The sequence below is a fragment of the Anoplophora glabripennis genome, unplaced genomic scaffold (genome assembly GCF_000390285.2).
Source record: "Anoplophora glabripennis isolate ALB-LARVAE unplaced genomic scaffold, Agla_2.0 scaffold134, whole genome shotgun sequence".
In the NCBI taxonomy this organism is placed as follows: Eukaryota; Metazoa; Arthropoda; class Insecta; order Coleoptera; family Cerambycidae; genus Anoplophora; species Anoplophora glabripennis.
The window spans coordinates 1,059,642-1,081,306 of record NW_019416384.1 but is presented as its reverse complement, the minus strand read 5'-3'; the positions used below and the strand labels follow the sequence as shown (position 1 = coordinate 1,081,306).

Below are 21,665 nucleotides of genomic sequence, written 5' to 3'. Positions count from 1 at the left end.
ATCCTGAAACAAGGACTGCATTAGAAAAATATACGAGATGTCCGGAAGTCCGGATGTCCTTCTTCAAGGATAGCTTCCTTGGATGAAAATAAACCGATTTAGATCAATAACATTTTGTTTTACATCAGATTTTTAAGATAACTAGTGTCGTTGCTAAAGATATTTCAATATTTTTTTTTGTATGAGATGAGCCGCTATGAATTTGAATTTATATTTTTACTTATTTTCGCCGCTATAGATTTTGAGAAAATATACTTTTTGAGATATCAATTTTACTTTTACAAATAAACAATTGTGGCTAAATCGTCACTGACAGATTGTCGGGCATTTAGAGATATATGCTAATATGACCTGTACTTTTTTACCTTGCAACGAAATTTTTTTTTTAAGATATAAACTGATTTAACCCCGTCCAATTTTTCAGATCATGAGTTATAAAAAACATTTCATTTTGTTACAAATTTATCGAAATAAAAGTAAAATTTAATTGTGTTCTTCCAAAAACAGTAAAATAAAAAACAAGGATTTATAAGATATTTTTAACAATAACCTATTTTAAACGCGAAATAAGTTCATATAAACATGAGTCGAGAAATGTTTCCTAAGGGAGCTACGCCCCCCTAGATGGGGCCTCAAAAAATTCATTTTTTTTTTATATTTCCAAAATGGGTTGAAGGAAAATTATGAATTTTGACATGAACAGTCATTAAAAGTCAAAATAGATCTCAAATGGGGGGGTGGGGGGGGGTGACGGCTAAAATTTGCCCCAATTTATTTTTGCTTGTCGAAATTTTCTAATTGAGATTCCAACATTCGATAGACCTTCATTTTCTCAAGAAGTTCGGCAAACTTCATTCGTCACTACTCACTCAAGTCTTTATACAAAGGGAATACAGATGCTGTGGTATAATGTAACAGTTATAGCAACAGACGGAACACCTATAAAAGCAAAAGCTCTATTAGACAGTGGAAGTCAAATCTCGTTTATATTTCAAGATTTAGTTAACAATTTAAACTACACCCCATATAAAAGAAATACTATGTTCAAATAATTGAGATTGATCTTCCTTACAGGTAAGTCGATCGAATCTTACAATTATTTTTCGCATCTCCGTTCTTCTACGACTCGTGTTGGTAGATATTTAGAGTAAATAATTAGCGCGAGTAAGTGCAATCAAAAAAGTTTCTAAATTATGTGAAAACGGTTTTTCTTGAATAATTTTTAAGTACTTAATATAATTTAATCACATAAATAAATTTTTTTATTAAATTATATTAAGTACTTTAAAAGTTATTTAAGAAAAACCGATTTATAGCGGCGTCTATCAGGGACACATATCTCCGTAAAGAGGGTCTGTACGAAAAAATTTTATAGGAACTTGTCATCTTATTTTTTCATGTTCTATCTGCACCCAAGAGATTTCCCACATTTTCCCGGACACCCTGTATATTATCTATCATATATTATTTACCATATTATTTCACCGCTTTTTACATCAATATATACCTATTTATTTGTTATCTTATATTTAAAAATTTAAATTTTTTATAAATTTTCCGTAAAGGCTTTTAAATAACTTTGATTACTTAAGGGGAAACTGAGGCGACAACCAACAACAATAGAGTAGATATACATTATTTTTTTTCTTAATGATGGTGACTGCGCATGCTCAGATACTCATGACATAAAGAGGGTGCAACATTGACACCCTTATATATAAATATTATTACAGAAAAAGGGAAGCAATATATAAACAACTGTAACTATTTGAAACGTTTTGAATTTCATGTTGATATAGTAGATAGTAAGACTAAATAAGTACAATTATTTTTTAGGGACACAGTACAATTACTGCTTCTGAAAAAAATGTAGTTTTTAGCAGGTTATTTAAATTTTGCTATGTAAGCAAGGCAAAATTTATAATATGAAGCCTTTAGAACCACTTTACATGAATACCATGGTATGCAGAGGGTAAAAATAGCAGTACAATTACGCCCAAATGTCTAAAACAAGTTACGGGTGACGATGATGTGATTAAAATAACTACTAAATGCTTAGATAGACTTTGCATGTAAAAAGAGTGAAAAAACCANATGCAAGACATTTTCAATAAATTTACCTATTTCAAACGCGAAATAACTTAATATTTACAATCGACTCTCCGAAAATAATCATTGAAATATATTTAACTTATTAAAAATTAAAATTAAATCAAAAATGTTACAGCCGACAACTTTTTAAAAAAGCTAAATCGTACTAAGGTTAATTGGTCTAAAACCCAAGGAAACTACCAATGAAACATATGTATTTCCAAGGTAACGTTTGGGGCGGTACAGTTTTATTAACAAAATTAAATACGAACACCCTGCATGTTTTATCGGGACAACCTCTATATGTATTGTGAAATTACAAACAAGACCTTCGATCATGAATGATTATAAACCCCGTGACCAGTAACTTCGTCTGGAATAGTAATTAGGTTTTAGCGGCTGGTGATTGGTGTAACTTTGAGTGTAACCTGAGATTTATCCAACAAATCAGCGATTGCGTTATCTCGAACGTAGACGTTATGATTTAGAGATTTTGATTTGACGTTGACGGTACCAGTAATGTGCAATATTGCGCGAGGCTTATAAGACAAATCTACCCGTTTGAATATACGTATTTGTTTATTTAAAATATATTTAGACTATTTAAACTTCAACACCTTGTATCTTCACAACGAAGACTTCGAAGACAAAAAATTCAAAAGAATTGGAAAATTAGGACCAATAGTTATAAAAAATCCCGTCACTGCGAAATGGGCCTTTTTGGATAAATTTATTACGTTTATATTTAATCAATCAAATGGATGATATATAAATCAAAAATTTCAACACTAACCTTAGATTTTTCAGCGGCTTCACGATCCTCCTTGCTATCGTCACATTAGAGCGTCATCCCGGGGATTTGTTCGTAATCCGTTTAGGTATCTGGTGTAGTACTTAAGGAAACCTGGAAAAAAAATATTACGATTGAGATTTTCTTAAATATCCTAAAATATACAGAGGGATTAATGCGACTACCATCTTGGAATTTGGTATAAAGCCGGCATTGTCGACCCGCGTGCAGTACAAGTAGTCCGTCTCCCTAACGTAATACTGTTGTCGGGTCCGTATTATAAGCAAGTCTCTTTGCGGTATTGTATGTTTGTATATTGGGGCCCTACAATGCGATTAAAAATTAATTAATGGCACAATTCCCGTAAATAAAGTACAAACACTTACCTATACATATTATTGTCGATGGCCTGAATGAACTCGGCGAGCGTACGCTGCTGTCTCCACGTACAGGTAGCTGGGAGGAGGTCTGGAATACCTGACGGCCTTCTGCTTGTAATAGCCATTTGATTTTGGAACACATTCCGACCATATTACAAAGAAATCAAAGAAAACGTCAAGTACGAGTGAGCGGAAGGTACCCGATTCATCAACGGGGGATGCTCTTTACAAAACTCTACGCTAATGATGATGTTCCCGTCACGGTCCTCATGAAGAACACGCCACTATCACCCAAAGCCATTCTTTGTTGTCAAATGAATGAAAACAAGTATCCGTTCACCATAACGTTGGTAGTGACAGCCCAACGTAAATTTTTCCAACCTTCGCCTTTTTCTCGATATGCTTAACTAGCGACATGACGCTGTGCGGCCTAGGTTTGCAGAGGGGCCCCTGGGAGAATCTCTTCAAAGGCAGCCTGCAGAAATTCCTCAAGCGCGCCGGGTCTTGTGGGTTTGTACGAATGGCGACCGGAGTGCAATGCTGGATGAGGTTGACGCCACCCACTTTAATCCTCAGAGTCATTTCGGAGGTGCAAATAGCTGCAAAAACCAAATTTCTCAATTATTTTCTCTTATTTTTATCAAACTCAAAATTCAAATCCAAAATTCACAATTTCAAGAACAAATTCAAACTTCGAATGAGAAATTTCGAGTTCCAGGTTGAAATACCAACTTCAACTCAAAATTTTTTGTTCCAACTCTAAATTTTGAGCATAATTTTTTCCAGTTAAAATTTCACATAGTCAAAGTTCACGTTGAAAATGAAACTTATTAAAACGGCAAGATCGAGATTACGTTAAAACATAACATTAGGTTTTACCGGCTGGTAATTGGTGTAGCTTTACCCGAGATTCATTCAATAAATCAGCGATTGCACTATCTCGAACATAGATGCAACGGTTTGTCATTGTTCGTAGTAAACGAATAATTAATATGGGCGACGTTAAAATTTAGAGATTTTTATTTGACGGTACCAGTAATGTGCAATGTTGGTTGCCTAAGCTCGGCGGTCACGAGGCTTGTAATACTTTATGAAAGCTCCATACACGCATCTGTCTTTCCACTTATCGCTTATTTTCAGCAGTAATTGATTGTTTGTTTACTTTTAAAGGAAAATATCAAAATTTCCTTTCATTCCTTTTTTCGTGGCAACCACAAATATTATTTTTTAATAAGAACGTTGTGTAAATAGAAAATCATTATTATGTTATTAAAACAAAGACCGCATTAGAAATATATACAGGATGTCCGGAAGTGAATAAACCCGTTTAGATCAATAACATTTTGTTAGACAATAAGTGAAAATGTTTTACATCAGATTTTTAAGATAACTGCGTCGTTGCTAAAGATATTTCCATACTTTTTTTTTTTTTTAAATGAGCCGCTATCAATTTGAATTTATATTTTTACTTAAAAACTAGTAATACCAAAGAACAATTTCGAGTTTTTTTTTGCCGCTACAGGTTTTGAGAGAACCTATTTTTTGAGATGTCCATTTTACTTTTACAAATAAATAATTGTGGCTAATCATAATTGTGATCACTGACAGACAGTCAGAAATTTAGAGATATTTGCTAATATAATTGACCTTTACTTATTTACATTGCAACAAATTGTTTTATTATGATTTAGACTGATTTACCTCCATCCAATTTCATGGGATACCTGCCAATTTTTCAGATCATAAATCATAAAAAACATTTCATTTTGTAACAAACTTATCAAAATAAAAGTAAAATTTAATTGTGTTCTTCTAAAAACTCCAACAGTCAAATAAAAAAACAACGATGTGTAAGTCATTTTTAACAAGCTACCTATTTTAAACGCGAAATAAGTTAATATTTATAATCGATTACAAGAAAATATTCATGGAAGTATATTTAAATTATTAAAAATTAAAATTAATTTAAAATGTTTCAGCCGACAACTTTTCAAAAATAACTAAATCGTACTAAGGTTAATTGGCCTAAAACCCTAGGAAACTACCAATGAAATATATTTGAGTTCCAGGTTGAAACACCAACTTCAACTCAAAATTTTTTGTTCCAACTATAAATTTTGAGCTTAATTTTTTCCAGTTAAAATTTCACATAGTCAAAGTTCACGTTGAAAATGAAATTTTTTAGTTAAAATTTCCAAAGCCAAAAATTTCGAGTTTGAACACAAAATTAAAAATTCATAAATCAATACTAATACAATAACCAAATATACAGGGTATCCCAAAAGTGACGACCGTCCTTATGGGTTTTGATTGAGGGGACAAAAACAAATCGAAAATCAGGGGTGGAAAATTTTTCGATTGTTTTTCTTTGCCGAATTATTCAAAAAATTATTAAAAAAAAACTAAAAATGAACATTTGAGCTGGGTTATTAAATATTTATGTAGTTCAAAGCTGTATTTGCTGCAACTGTATGTTTTTAAATGAAAACTTACCATTGCCGTTGCTGCATGACGTTCCGTTAGCAGTTAGACTAAATTATTGGTTTCAACATGATGGAGCTCCATCATATTATGGTTTACGAATATAAAATTATCTGAATCAAAACTTCCGAGACAGATAGATTGGAAGAGGTGGACCATGGCCTCCTGGATCACCAGATCTGAATCTCCTAGATTTTTCTTTTGGGATTATTTAAAAGAAAAGATTTATAGTCCGTATATACGCTGCTGTCGCGTTAATAGACCAAAAGATGCTACAAAGAGTTCATACTTCAATGTTGAATCGTGATAATCTTTGTCTTGAAGTAGAAGGCAACTTATTTGAACACCTTTTGTAAAAACAATTTCTATTATTTAAGCCCATTATTTACTTCAGAATGATTGGTCATTGCGGACTATCTGCATGTATGCAAGAACAGCATATTTAAACTCAGAAAAAAAAAATGGATTGCGAAGGGTCACATACGTTATGTTCACAGAGGTGGACGTCGAAAAGTAAGCACCACCTAAGAATAAATCCTTTTGACATGGCAGTAGCGGCTTCCTTTAAGACGAATTTTCGTGGATCAGTGCCAACTGCAAGGAAGGGGTGAAAGATTCGGAGCTGAAGAATTATGTGGCTGTAAATATAGTTGCTTTGACTCCCCAGTTTAAAAAACAGAGGTTAGAGTTTGCAAGAAAGACAATTTGTAGGAAGCCCAGTCTTGCTCTGATGCTTCTGTCCGTGTCTACCCACCAGAGATTATAAGGTATTCGGAGCCTTATGTGAAACCCACACAGCGCAGCGATGGATTCTCCATTAACGTTTGGGCTTGGATAAGCTGCCAAAGTCCTGATGTTTGTTGCGACTATGCTGTATCCTCAGAATTTCAGGATAATTGTGGTCAGAATGGTTCATTGATAACAACATCGATGTTTTACCTTGGCCCTCAAAGTCCTGGGGATATAGGTGAAAAAAATGTATGGCAGAAACTTCCGTCCAGTTAACGTCGAAGAACTTTGGGAGGCAATTGAAAACACATGGGATAACATCACTGAGGATTATAACAAGAACATTAATTTTATCAATGCCATGGAGATTGCAGTGTTATAGACAAAAATGGTGCTTGGACAAAATACTAACTTTACACAAATCGCATTTTTTTTACGACGAAGTGTTTCATTTTTAGATCTCGTTGACGGCGAATGAATGGCCGTTAGAATGTATAATATATTTCAGTATTGGAAAAATAAATAATTTTCTACCTAATTTGGATTTGTTTTGCTCACTAGAACTAGTATGATAGACACACATTAAATTTGACATAATGACAGTCGATTTGAACCTCACATTTTCAAGTCAGCTTCACAAAGGCCAATTATAGACAATATAGAAAACTATACTTATCTACTATTGCTTATAAATTATATGTCTTGGTTTCCATAAACACAGACCTCAGTTTTGAGACAAAAAAATGGATTTTCACGTTTTTAGTTTTTTGAATACTTTTTCGAATAACTCACTACTAGGGGCATAGTGTAAGAAAAAATTTATGCCGTTTTCTACTTACATATCGTTTTAAGTATTGAACAGATCCCGATCTGGGATTTCGGAGGTGGAGGCGGAGTGTCTTCTTGTAAAACGTCAATAACCGCTGCTTTGCCTAACAATACCTTGGACTTCTTCACGTGAGGATGCGGAATTTTTACCTTCACATGTGCAGCTTTTCGTATAAAATAAATTATAAGTACTTAATTTAATTTTTTTGACGAGAAATAATTGACTAAATTTATTTTTTTAACATTTACCTACAACTTGTTTGAGGGATCAATGTCGTCGGGAATACCAGGAATAATATTCTCATCGTTAGGATCTAACGTAAGGATGGAAGGCCCAAATAGATTTCATATCCTCCACTCCCCATATCACATAGTCTTCCCACCTGCCGTTAACCAAATCCTCGGTGTTGTTCTGCTCGTGGTCAGGCCTTGGCTTATTCCATTTGTTATTAGTCTGTGGCTTATTCAATCTTTAAATTAATGAGAGAAAAAATTTAAAACCTATTACCGTACAAGCGTAGCATAACAAATTTTTGAGCTTCTTATTGATGCCATATTGAATTATTGAATTGTGAGTTCAAGGATGTATAATATTTGAGTGAAAAGATTTTATTAAAGGGCAAAAACGTCAATTTCATAATTTATTTAATTTTATTGTGGTAGCCATGAAAAATCAAACGAAAATGTTAACATTTCTGTTTAAACGTAAACAATTAATTTACTGCTATAAATAAGTACTCAGACGTTTTTATTACTTATTAGTAATAGCATAATATTCGATAAGTGAAAAGCTAGACATTTTTACGTTTTATCGTGAAAAATTTGCAATTATTTTTTTCCCACTCACTTATTGAATAAGTGCATTACATTACATTACAAACAAAATAATAAAAACATTTGAGCACACACCAATAACTGATTTTTTACTTTTAAACAGAAATATGAAAATTTTATTACCTATACATCATCGAATTAAAAATTGAATGCTTCATTTCTTCTTCCAAGTTTTAATGTGATTGTGATTTAGCCAATAACATATTTTAATAATTTAGTATAACAAATCTTTCTTAACCTCACATTCTCTGATTTCCCTCACCTAGCAGATAGTGAATCAGAGACAATAGCAGTGTTGACAAATGACAACAGCCCTTTTCTTTTATTGAGTATTGGTGAAATATCATGGTTAAGTATTGTGCCAATTTTGACCTGTCGTTTACAATATTCTGCCAATATGTGGAAAAAATATTTTTCCAAATACTGTTTAAGATTTTGAAAATGTATGAATTACAGCGAGATGCTCGATGTTCATCACTGGTATCAGTGGTATCTTATGAATATGATACCAGTGAAAAATTGATACTGTAATTCAAATTCACAATTATAAAAAAATAACTTTAAAATTTAAAAGTAAATACAGGTAGGTAGGTATATGCTTATAGGCGATTTAGTGTTTTTATGATCCATTGATAACATAAAATTATTTATTTTAATGATGTTTTCAGAAAGAGAAAAAAAATGAAATTTCAGAATAAGCAAAAATCACTAATAATAAAATAGATACCAAAAAAGTGTATATGTATATTTTAGAAAAATCTGTTAAATCAAAAGAGGGAGGTACATATATACCTACCTTCATTCGTATTTTTATGGATATGTGATATAACACAATACAGAATTAACGAAAACAAATGTAGAAAAACAATAGTTATTTGTTTAACTAAGCCGTAAAGGACAAGATTTAATGCCGGTAATGGTATTTAATAGACTAGGCGCAGCCGAGTCTATTAAAGCAGCCAAGGCATTAAATCTACTTTACTGTCAACTTAAACACATAATTTTTACGCCTATCAATTTTAATTTTATCATAATAGCAAACAAAGCTATTTATGTTATATTATTATTAAAAATATTAAAATTGTATTCAAATTGGATTCAATAGTTCATAAACCATCCACTAATGAAAATAATTCAACCTGCATAGACGAAGTAAATGTGTCTCAAAACAAACAGGACAAAGGACATTCTTTACAGACTGTTCTAATTTCACTATAAATGTTTACAATAAATAAAATTACTTTCATTAAAAAACAAATTTTAATTTTTAATTTAGCAGCAGTAAAAACGATTTTAGTGCCTAGGCAGTAAATGTGACACTTTAGTGTCTGACAGCCGTCATTAAAACTATGCCTTTAATGTCGATTGGCAGAAAATTGTTTTATCAGTATCAAAATACAAATAATATATATAGGGTATTTTCAAATCAACTGTACCAGTGAATTTACTGCTAAAAACTTTCAAAGTTCCCAAAAAATATGGTAAAAATATGGTATAGCGGCTGTAATTTGAAAACAAAAAAGGTACCTATAATAGTAAAATTTTACACAAATTTCCACTAATGTGTGTGCAACTTCCCAACAATCTTTCGAAAATTTCTGCCCCTTGAAGGGGGTTGAATAACCATCTCCATTGTTTGACAAAAATTGTTAAAATTTAAACTTTAAGAGTTTAGTTATAAGGTTTTCGTATATTTTCAAATCAAAAATAGAAAATAAAATATGAGAACTGGTAACACTATTAGTTATCTTATGACCTGCTGATGACCTTGGAGGCAACAGGTCTTTCAATAAAGATATATTAAAAAAAAAACAAACCCATGAATTTAAAGTTCTAAAAATAAATAGACCAACTGGAAACAAGTTACACATTCACTGCGAAAAATTAGGAACCACCACGGAATGTAGGCGATTGAATTTTGAAATTTACGTAATATTATTTAAAAAGGCTAGTCATTAGGATATAACTGAACAGGATAAAGTTTTCAGTGAACTTTTGCAAGTTATTTTTATCCTATCGTCCCTTAAATAGGAAGGAATAAGTACCTACTAGGCTGCATTATTGCAAAATACCTAGGTAGTAGAGTAGGTATTTGCATCGAATGGGTACCTCTTGTAATTGCAAGAGAATTCAAGGGTACCTCTACTAATCATACTATATAAAGCATAATTATTTTCAATGTAAAATCTTATATAACATTAATATTCAATTTGTGTATACCTCGTGGTTTAATCTCCTATCGTTTGCCCATGTAACATACCTATTGTGTCGGCGTTATTATTAATGGATATGCTATTCATTGTCGTTCGAATGGTAGTAGCACAGCTGTAAACATTTCATATTTTAAAAGGTATGTTTTTATTCAGTCGAGGAAAAACACGCTAATACGCGGTTCGCGTTCGCTTGTAGGTACCTGGGTACTAGCCTCGCGAATTTACCTTGTGAATTGTGAAAATATCCTGTGCCAATGTTTTGGAATAATAATAAGAAAGTTCGTTATTAAAGACATTATAGTAAGTTTATAAGTTTTCCCTTATCGAGCGAGCAGTTTTTTTGCCAGTGTTTTATTGTTGCATTCGGTTTATATGCAATTTTGAGTTTGGTATTATATTTCGAAAAAGCATGTATTCCGGCTTTTAATATTGAAATTAATTCTTCTTCTTCATCATAGGGTTTAGATGTTACCTATAGAATAAATAAGTTCATATCGGTGTATTCGAGATAATATTATATTGAGGTGTATTTACAACTTATTTAAGATAAAAAGGGAAAATGGGGCGTGGTGGTTATCATTCCAGCAGAGCAGAATTTCTATCTGACGAAGCCATCTTAAAGTACAATAGAAACGGAGGATGTTTTGTAACCACCAAGAAAGCCATAGCCTTCGTAGTTTTTGCCTTGGGGTCTTTACTTGCAGTTGTCCTTCTGATGTATTTTTACGGACCTAACAGGCACGAGCAGAAGGTAAGTTTTCAGTTACCGTAGTAATAGAGGTAGGTACCGATAGGTAGGTAGGTAGGCAAGTATAATACTACTATACATACCACTATAACTTATACATATAAATAAATTCCATATATCAAACTGTAAAAAGAAAATTTTTTGGAACAAACCAATAAAGAATTGTAGTAAACATGCGTATCAAGACTAAAACCTCCGTTTGTGAAATGTCATTTACTGAACGACGCATTTATTTTGAAATACAAGAATGATTGAAGAATAGTTTTTTAATTATTTTATCTGGGAAACTACAAAGGATAAGTATTTGACATTTGGTAGTGATGTATAACTTGATATGCCCTTCAAAAAACTTTTGTACCTACTATAAACATAATCACCTCGCAGAATGCTTTTGTCACTGCGAAAATTTTAAGGAATGCTTGTCCTTTCAACATTTTTATAGTTTAGATGGATTTTTTTGTTCTATTGTTATCTTACCAGAAATGTGATTTCTTGTCTTTTCTTTTATAAAACGCCAGCCTTGAGTACTTGATACAAATTAGTGACTGGCACTGTTCATTCATATGTTATGTTCAATGATGTCCCGTAAAAAATGCGATTAATTGCTTACGAAACCTTGCTGTGTTGCGTAAACAAATAACACTTCATTATTCAATGTTATTTTCTCTTAAATATAAAACTGTAGCGTATTTCTTACACTATAGGTGATTTTGGAATTATACATTTAGGGCAAATTTTGAAGATTCCAAGTTTAGTAAATTAATATGACTGCAAAAGTTGTAAATTTTATGATTCAATAAAAAATATAATACATGTGCAGCAACGCACAGAAACAGTGACGGGTATTTAAAAAAAAAAATAAGGTCTGTAATTTTCATATAGCATGGGCATATTAAAAAAAAATGTGAATTTTTTATACTGGTCATACGGTACGAGGGACATTTGTACCACACTAAATGGTAGTGGCAGCGACTACAATTTGAAAAATGATGACGAGTTGCTACTGATCATGTATAATATGGATATTTTTATGTGCAAATCATGCAAAACTATTCATGGGGATGTCACAGTTTACATATTCCAGTGAGTCATACAAATTTATCTCTTCTAACCAATACTCGGAATGTAAAAATGCAATGGTCAGTTAGGTCGTCATGGTCTCCGAATTGGTTACATAACTTTGTTTACCTTTAGTCAAATGATTTTTAACTAACCATGTGAATTAATTTCAACCTACAAACGAATTCATAGCGAGAATAATTCTGCATATAATGATGAATGACTGCGAAATCTAGATTTCTTTACTCCATCGGTTCTTGATTGGAATAAATAAAAAATTACCTTTCGATTTCACCTTGACGAAATAAGGTTAAGTCTTTTCAAAATAGAATATGTATCCACAATAAATTAAATTTGTACATAAATTGCAAGGCAAATACAAAAAGTATATAAAGATATCTGTGCGCGTAGTAAAAAATTAATTACTAATTTAATGAGTTTTCAAGGCCATCATTATAATGAGAATGAAAATTATTTGATATAAATTATGCTCATAGTTCGCAAGTATTTATAAACGCCATTGCGCTTTACGTATTTGCACAGACACATAAATTTGCTATAAATTATTATGGCAACGATGTTTCTTCAGCGGGGGCGTTTTGTTCCTGTTCCTGTAAGGTAAATGCTTAGGTATACGTTGTCTGTACGAACGCAGTCGGGAAGGATTTACACAGAGAAGGCTCCTGTAAAGAACGAGGGTAACAACAAGCTGCTCCTATTAAAAATTGGGAACTGAAAAAAGAGCCAATATCTAAGTCGAGAGCTAAACATTACGTTCCTCATAAAAGCATGGACAGAAAAAAAAAGCGGAGCAGCATACTTTAACCGAGAATAAAAATGTGGCGTTATTTGTATGTATACATATCTTATGTGGTTCCCGTCATGAGAAAAATATTGGTTGTACCTACTATTGTAGGTAAATCGGATTCATAAAAGATACGTGGCTGTCTAAAGCAAAAATATGTTCCTTAAAAATAAAACGTAGCTATTTGACGCTAAATGTGACATCACAAATTAATGTGTTTTCTCATTTTTAACAATCGGTGCAGTATGTCGAAAACTTAATTAAAAAAATTTCTTTTTTAACTATCAATAAATTGTCTTTACTGTCATTAGAGATATATGCACAAACTATGTTTCCGTATAAAGTTCAGTGGAGAAAATTTTGAATTTACGAGAAAACGCCACTTTATAAACACGACTGCATGTCTTAAAATTACTTTTTTTACGTGATTCATATACAGAATACACAAATACCAATATTTTTAATGACTTCAGTATTGACCATTTTAAACATTTTGGAAAAATATTTTAAAAACTGAAAAAATATACAAAATTCCAAAAATTGATTGTACATATTAAAAATTTGTAATGAACATCTGTCCTAGTTTATTTCAAAACAATATATCCAAATGTGTACTCACACACAACTACTTTTCTTTCCGTCGACACCGCTGAATTTGTTCATTTTTCTGAACCTATTGATCCTTGTAAAAAAATAAAAAATAATATCGTAAATGTAGGATGTAGATATAAAGTATTAAAATGGGCATAACTTTTCTCCTAAAACTTTCGCTTTTCCTAATTTGCTTTTCCGTACAAACCAACGCTTAATATTCCCTATAGTTACGCTATAACATTTTTCAGATTATAATGGAATCCAACGATATAGAAAAACTTATCAATGACACGTTAAACGAACAAGTACCTAAAGAAGAATTACGTTTACCGAATACCATCCGTCCGTTACACTACCGATTATGGATTCATCCAATATTAGACGAGTACGGTGAGAAAAATTTCACTTTCAGCGGTCGCGTAAAAATCGTCGTAAATTGCCTGAAAGAGACAAACAAAATAGTTTTGAACTGGGACGAATTAAATATCACCGATTCGGATATCAGTATTTACAGTACGAAAGGGACCATGTCGGAATCGCTAAAAACTCCGTTCAGCCATCCACTAACTAGAAGAGACTTGGGAGAACTCGGCGAAGAGGATAACGTAACTATGTTTTTCGCCGAGGGCAATTCAATGTTGACAACCACCGAAGAAACTACCACGGTAACGGCCACGACCGACGCGACGGTGGAAATTGCAGAGACGACCTCTGAAAGCAGCAAAACTAAATCGGAACTGATACCGTGGCCTGTAAAGGAGGTATCTACGAATGAGGAAAATCTCAAACTCACCATTGGTACAGGGAAGAATTTGCAACAGGGCGAAGAATATATGATCGATATAAAATTTACCGGGCAAATACTGAATAACCTGGTAGGATTGTACAGAACCCATTACATAGATTTATCGGGAAAGACGAGGCAAGTACGACATAATAAAATCCATTTCATCATTTTCCTGTTTTATTAAAAATACAGGTGTTTCTAATAAGTGCGTTCTTTTCAAGGGATAATCCATTTATTTATGGTAGGTTTGCAATGACATCACACTACGAGATATAGCACTAGATTGTAGTGGTGTAGTACGAGAGGGTACAGTGTGGCCAGGTTGTAAATTTTTTCAGGATATTTAAGAAAATTAATTTTTGATAGAGAATGCAGTTTATTAGAAATGTCACCTAGAATCACAGATTATGTGTAATCTATTTAAATAATTCATGAAACAGCCAAAAAACTAAATTTAATTTGGAACTATGTAACATAATTCACAATTTTAACAGACATAATCCAACATTTTTGACACAAAGTTTAAATATTGTTAATAATATTTAAAATACAGTTCATAATCGGCGGTACAATTACAACTTACGTCTCTTACAACGGTAAGTGGTAGAAGTAGCCCCCAATTTTCACGTTCATTTTCAAAATAGTTTAATGAGAACCCCCACTATTTCTTGAGCACGCTCGATAAAGATTTCGTCACGCTGCGTTAATGCTTTGCACTGTACGAGTACGTCGTTAATTTATTAGTTCTAAAATAGTATATTACGTAATAAGTGTTGTAAAAAGCATTTTACCTACGACCACTACTGTAAATACTTAAAAACACAACGTCTGCGATCAATGTAAGATCCCTATTACGTAAGGTAAAAAAATCGTACAGTTTTCCTAGCGACCGCCTAGCAACGGTCAATACAATACGGTTTGTATTGACCGTTGCTAGGCGGTCGCTAGGAAAACTGTACGATTTTTTTATCAAGCTGTGCGATTTTTTTACCGTACGACGTAATAGGAATCTTACACTCATCGCAAACGATGTGTTTTTAAGTATTTACAGTAGTGGTCGTAGGTAAAAAACCTTTCATATGCTTCAGTCGATTCTAATGCACAAAAATCTCACGGAGCTGTCATCGAAAATAACGAAAACGTCAAATGTCTGTCAACTGGTGTAGTAATGTAAGGTGTAGTATACTTAAAACAATAAAATTTCCTAGTTTGAGGAAAGCTAATGCGATACAGAACAGAAATTTAGGGTTATTCTGTCAGTTGCACTCAATTACTAAATGTGACGTAATTGCACACTTCTCGTAAATGGACCATAGGGGACGTGAAAATAAACAATATTCACTAAGCAAGCTGTGGACTGAAATATCATATTTTATTATATTTTCGAGATAATAATTGTCAAATCAAAGAAACGGACAGTTTTTAATCTGGCCTCGTTGTGCAGAGTGGACGTAGAACGTCACCTCGCAACGTTTTTTCATTCTAGATGTTTGCTTTATAATATTTTTTTATGAGCTTTCATCATCATAAATCGAAATTAAGTAATTCTACAACTATTGCTCGAAATTATTTTCACGAGTTAAAACGGTAAAAATTATCTGGCTTGCGTTTCATAATCCATTGCTCTGCAAGGCATCTGTCTAACACATTCAGTTTCATACACAGGGTGTTGTTCCACCTAAGAGAGATTCTTCTGTAACTATGTAACTGTTAAATTTATAAAAAAAAATGGTTTTAATAAAAGTTGTCTGGAATCATGTGGGCCATACAAAGAAAATTAGGCGCTATCTAGCCTCATTTAGAGAGCTGAAATAGTGATTTTTTTTTCAAAAACAACTGGTTATCTCGAAAACGGTAAGTTTTAAACACCATCTACATTTAATAAACTCTACCTAATATTAACCTAGGAATTCAAAAATGCAGTAATATACAGGGTGTTCCATTTAAAATAACAAAGTTACGTAACGCCCACGCGAAATCGAACACCCTGTAAAGCTAAAAATATTTTCTTTACATGGCCCATATGATTCCAGGCAACTTTTATTAAATCCATTTTATATAAATTTTACAGTTGCAGAGTTACAGAAGAATACCTCTTAGGTGGAACATAACCAAGTGGGGAGCATTTATATCGGGATAAAAAATCGAGTGTGCAAAAAGTCACACGAGCAGTTGGAGGAGCACAGTTGGAAAAAATTGTTTATTTTCACGTCCTCTAATAACTATCAATTTGAAGGAAGGCGTTTATTTCAGAAACACCCGGTTATAATTCAATAAAGCGATTGCTAACCGAGCTTTCAGGTGGTTGGTAACGACTCATTTTCAGCCGATTCACGCAAGAAGGGTGTTTCCCTGCTTCGACGAACCCAAATTTAAGGCTCCCTTTGAGATAAGCATAGCCAGGAGGACAAACATGACCGCGTTATCCAATACGCCTCTAAGACAGACGGAACCCATGTAAGTATGTAATTAATAATGCTATTCAATGCTATTACATTTCGCAAATGTGCGATCCATTACAGGAACGAGACCACAGGTTGGGTATGGGACCATTTCGAAGAGACACCCCCAATGTCTACGTACATAGTGGCGTTCACAGTGAGCGACTTCGAAAGTATATCATCCGACTTATCGACGACAGGACCCGTAATAAAGATCTGGGCACCCAGGGATGATCTCTCCCAAGCGTACTACGCCTTAAACATCACCCACGAATTAGTGCCGTTCTTGGAAGATTATTTCGACATTAAATACCCCCTGCCTAAGCTGGATATGTTGGTGATTCCTAATTTCGGTAAATCGGCTATGGAAAATTGGGGGTTAATCTCATTTAGGTAAATCGCAGCTCCGTTCATATTAATTTTCTTGATAGTAATTTTGCAACGTTTGCAGAAAGTCTTCCCTCTTGTTCGACACGAATTCCAGAAGCATTAAAACGAAAAGTTTCATAATGGCCAAGGTAGCTCACGAGTTGGCCCATCAGTGGTTCGGCAATTTGGTAACCATGGAATGGTGGTCCGATTTATGGTTATATGAAGGATTCGGAACGTTCATGGCCGAAGTGGCAATCACGCGTGTAAGTCTATATTCCGGTCTAAAATTTCTCAAGGCAAAATTTACCTATCAAATATTTATAATTTTTTAATTTTTCAAAATTTAAGTGTCTCGTGATTTATTTCTATTCTTTTGTTCATCAAATTCAATAAAAAAAAAATATTAGTTCGTTGATATTTATTTTTAGAAGTCGCTCGAATACATTTTAGGTACCTACACTACTAAGAAAGTTAAAATAATTATGAGTGACCTTTAGAAATTAAAATATCGATTTGAAATTTTCAGATTCGTAATTTTTTCAATATAGAAAATGATAACGAGAAAAAAAAATTCTTTTTGACGATTTTGGAAATTTTTAAAAATCTCGAGCGACCTCTAAAAAAATTTTTTTGATTTCATTTTTTTAAAACATAATAAACTAACATATTTTCACAAGACACTAAAAAAAATATATTCGTTTTTTTTTTTTTGGGCCACCCTAGTCTATATGTAAGTATACATAAAAGTATGTAAAATGTATGTGATTTTCCTGAATAATTTCGATAAAATACAGGTTTGGGAGGCTTAATAGTACGTGTTAACAAAATGTTAAAGGTCGAAGGTAGCCTCTGTTATAAATATGACGCCCCCTCAAAGTTACACCCTGTATTGTATAAGAAAATAGTGGCCTACCTAATAGCGATGTTTTTTCCAGCTTCGGCCCAGATGGCACGCCTACAGTAGCATCAAAATCAGGGATACGTATAACACGCTTTACTTCGACACGCTTAAATCGACGCGTAGCATACAGACGCAAATCGAAAATAACGGTCAGATAGATCAAATCTTTGATACCATTATTTATCAGAAGGGCAGCAGCATTTTGAAAATGTTAAACTACACTTTGTCCGAGAACATATTCGTACGCGGCATTCAGGATTATTTGAAAAAATAGTGAGTCAGTCTTAACGCTTAAAAGGAAAACGCAATAACAAAACAATGTTTGATTTTCAGTTCGTATCAGTCTTCGAGTCAAGACGACTTGTGGGCCGTGTTCACCAGAAAGGCGCAAAACGAAAGCGTCATTCCGAATAGTGTAACTGTGAAGGACCTGATGAAATCCTGGTCTACCCAAAGCGGCTATCCCTACATCACAGTAATGAGAAACTATACCGCTTCGGAAGCGGTATTAAATCAGACTAAAATGACCGAAGACACCAATATAACAGCGGATACGTTGTGGTACGTCCCGATCACCTACATGACGGAAAATGATAACAACGTGAGGATTTCGTGGCTGGAAAACGAACGCGAAACCGTCTTAAGTTTGAATAGTACCGGAAATGACTCCTGGTTGCTCCTAAACATAGACGAGACGGGTAGGTTTGGCCGAACGTTTATCACTTACGGGGAATAATATTATTTTTCAGGTTTCTATAGAGTTACTTACGATACCCGCAATTGGAAACTCTTAGTTCGGCAACTCAGACGGGACCCCGGGAAAATTCCAGTGGCCAATAGGGGACAGCTTATAGACGACGCCTTCCAACTGGCGAACGCCGGGATTATCAATTATACCATCGCCTTCGACTTGGTCAAGTACTTGCACATAAAGGAGCCGAATTACATCCCGTGGTATAGCGCGCTGAGGAATGTGGAAGAATTAAGAGTGATAATAAGTAATTACGAGTACTCGGGACTGTACGACAATTTCCTGCTAAAGTTGGTGAAACCCATGTTCCACGAGCTAGGAACGACGCAAGGGAAAGACGACACCCAAAACGAAAAACTGCTGAGGCTCCATATAGTCACGTCTGCCTGCAAACTGAGATACGGACGATGCATAACGTGGGCCAGAAGCAAATATGAGGAGTGGACGCAGCAGCCTAATCCAGATAAAGACAATCCGTAAGAATAATAGCACAGGCACACGAAAAAGAAAGACTAAACCTATGTATCCGAATCCGGGGCCGAATTGCTCCCCGGATTATTCGGATTCAGTCCAGTCTTTGGAACGGACAACTTTTCTTTTTTGTGCGCCCGTGTAGTGATTTTATAATGACGGTAGGGGCGAAAGTGATTGCAAATCTTGTTTGCAGGATACCAATCGACTACAGGTTTATCGTGCAATGTTCGGCCATCAAATCGGGGGGGCCCATCGAATGGGACTTTTTATGGAATAGGACACTGTCCCCTTCAGTCGCGCCGGTGGATCTACAAACGGCTTATCTAAGTTTAGGTTGCACCTACGACCCGTGGTTAATTAACAGGTACCTATGCATTTAATAGGATAACTTAAGATGTGAATAAAGGTGTAATTATACGCAATGTATCACCTATGTTCAATTCATTTAGAGGTCTTTTAATATCTCTTGAGCCGCGAAATGCGCGAAAGGCGTGGCGTATCCCAATAATTCTTCTAATAAGCACGTTGTGAAAACATTGACTCAGATGTGCATCATTACAAGTAGACTTGAACTAAGGCGCTCGGGCATCAATAAAGTAAACTGGCGAACGTTCGTTATATATATTTTTATAGTTTAAATTAAAATAATAAAGAATAGGGCATTTTATTATGATATTTGTAATCGGATCAAAGGCTTGTTTACGCTAGAGCTCGAGAGACTGTGAATAATACTAATAATATGTGTAATGTTTTTAGGACGTAGAATAATTTAGGCGACGGTTGGAATTATGTTTCTGCGCATATGAAGGTCAAAGCTCATAAGATTTTAAAACATCTCTACCTACATTTTTCGTGTATAAAAACAATTACAAGTACCTATATTTTATCAGTGTACCATAGAATACTGAAATAATGCAACAGTTTAAGCTAATGACAATGAGTGGATATTTCGTAGGTATCTAGAATATTCACTGGCTGGAAATATTAGTTTGGAGTATGTACCGTATGTGTGGCAATCCATAAATCATCCGGTGGGCGTCCGGACCGGGTTTCAATTTTTGCGATTAAACTGGAAAAGGATTTATGAGACGTATGAAGACGTGTATTTGGTTTTCAGTACGATATTCCATGACTTTGTTAGCCAGTTGTCTACGGAAATCGATCTGGAAGATGTAAGTGTTTCGATGTGTTTACCGCGCTGATATTTATTTTATGATGCATGACATAATCTTCAAATTTTCAGTTAACAACGTTCTACAAGTTGCACCAAAACGATTTAAAATCCGTTTCCGCAATACTCCAGAGTACAGTGGACCGCATGAAGATACGGATCAAATGGAAGACAAAACATTTGGCATCCGTGGTGAATTGGTTGGAGGAAAATACTATATACTAATTATTAATTATTTTCATCCAGTTACAAACTGGATAAAAATATTTATTACAACGTGTACCTTGAAATGAGAACCTCACCACTACGCGGCAACAAAGAGTGTCCGACATATTTAAATTCTAACATTTAATTTAAATTTGTATATACATAATATAGATATATATATATATTATTTTGTAGAATAGAAAATGTATGTAAAATATACGCAAAAATAGTAAGTACGAGTGTTTGGAGTCGAATTTAATCATAAACGTGATGTTTTGAAAACGGCTCCATAAGAGGAGCGCATTAAAAAATAAAATGATTTTTTTCCTTAGGCCTATCGTCTTTTGTTTTCGAGATATAGGGCGTCGAAGATGATTTTTTTAAATCAAGTTTTAACCATCTTTTCGGTTTGGCTAATATATGCTGAGGACAGTTGCTATACAAAAATTGGTAAAATCATGACTAATAGTTGTCACTCTTCATAAAACCGAGATTGAAAGTAATAACCGGTAGCGACTAATTTTACAATTAGTATTAATACGTGAGCTGTATCTAATAGAATAATGACGACATCCATCTCGGACCACAAAAACCACAAATATTTTCGACTAGTATTAAACTTATTTCAAAGTAATTATATAAATGCGAACTGCAGCAATTAATTGTTAAATATAATTAACAGCGATGAAGGAAGTTTCGGAAGGGGATAATGGAGAACAAAGTTATAAGAAATATGCTTTAATTTTTTGTAATATAGGTAATCCATATACTGATTTTTATTCCATACATATTTCATTAATAATTTTAGTAGATTACAGGATTAACAAAGACAAATCCTATCCATCTGGAATACGAAAGGGTTAGGGGAATTTATGTTATACTCGTCTGAATACGTTAGTGGTGTCACAACGAAAACATTCAGCAATAAATAACGTATTATGCTTAAATTGGCTTAATGTACCTACAATGGTTCTGATGTACATCCGCCGAGAGGAAAAACGGCATAGTA

The 21,665-nt window shown here is 33.7% G+C and overlaps 1 protein-coding gene across 2 annotated transcripts; it reads left to right on the top strand.

Annotated features, from left to right (window-relative positions):
* The first annotated feature begins 10,335 nt into the window (after positions 1 to 10,335).
* LOC108903843 (aminopeptidase N) lies at positions 10,336 to 20,891 on the top strand. 2 transcript variants are annotated; one of them, XM_018706159.2, is made up of 12 exons: positions 10,336 to 10,483; positions 10,893 to 11,097; positions 13,801 to 14,474; positions 16,641 to 16,796; positions 16,862 to 17,173; positions 17,232 to 17,415; positions 18,088 to 18,326; positions 18,387 to 18,751; positions 18,803 to 19,280; positions 19,472 to 19,642; positions 20,234 to 20,450; positions 20,522 to 20,891. In XM_018706159.2, the coding sequence occupies exons 2-12, from the start codon at positions 10,906 to 10,908 to the stop codon at positions 20,672 to 20,674; spliced, it is 3,141 nt and encodes a 1,046-aa protein (XP_018561675.1). In that variant the 5' UTR covers positions 10,336 to 10,483; positions 10,893 to 10,905; the 3' UTR covers positions 20,675 to 20,891. The 2 variants fall into 2 exon arrangements, with proteins under 2 accessions (XP_018561675.1, XP_018561673.1); XM_018706157.2 differs by lacking the exon at positions 10,336 to 10,483 and adding an exon at positions 10,513 to 10,646.
* Positions 20,892 to 21,665: the final 774 nt, after the last annotated feature.

Excerpts from the sequence above, each read along its gene's own strand:
- LOC108903843 (XM_018706159.2), top strand. The coding sequence starts at position 10,906 with ATGGGGCGTGGTGGTTATCATTCCAGCAGAGCAGAATTTCTATCTGAC. Across the intron at positions 16,797-16,861 it reads CTAAGACAGACGGAACCCAT|GAACGAGACCACAGGTTGGG; the intron begins GTAAGTATGTAA and ends GATCCATTACAG. Across the intron at positions 17,174-17,231 it reads TGGGGGTTAATCTCATTTAG|AAAGTCTTCCCTCTTGTTCG; the intron begins GTAAATCGCAGC and ends CAACGTTTGCAG.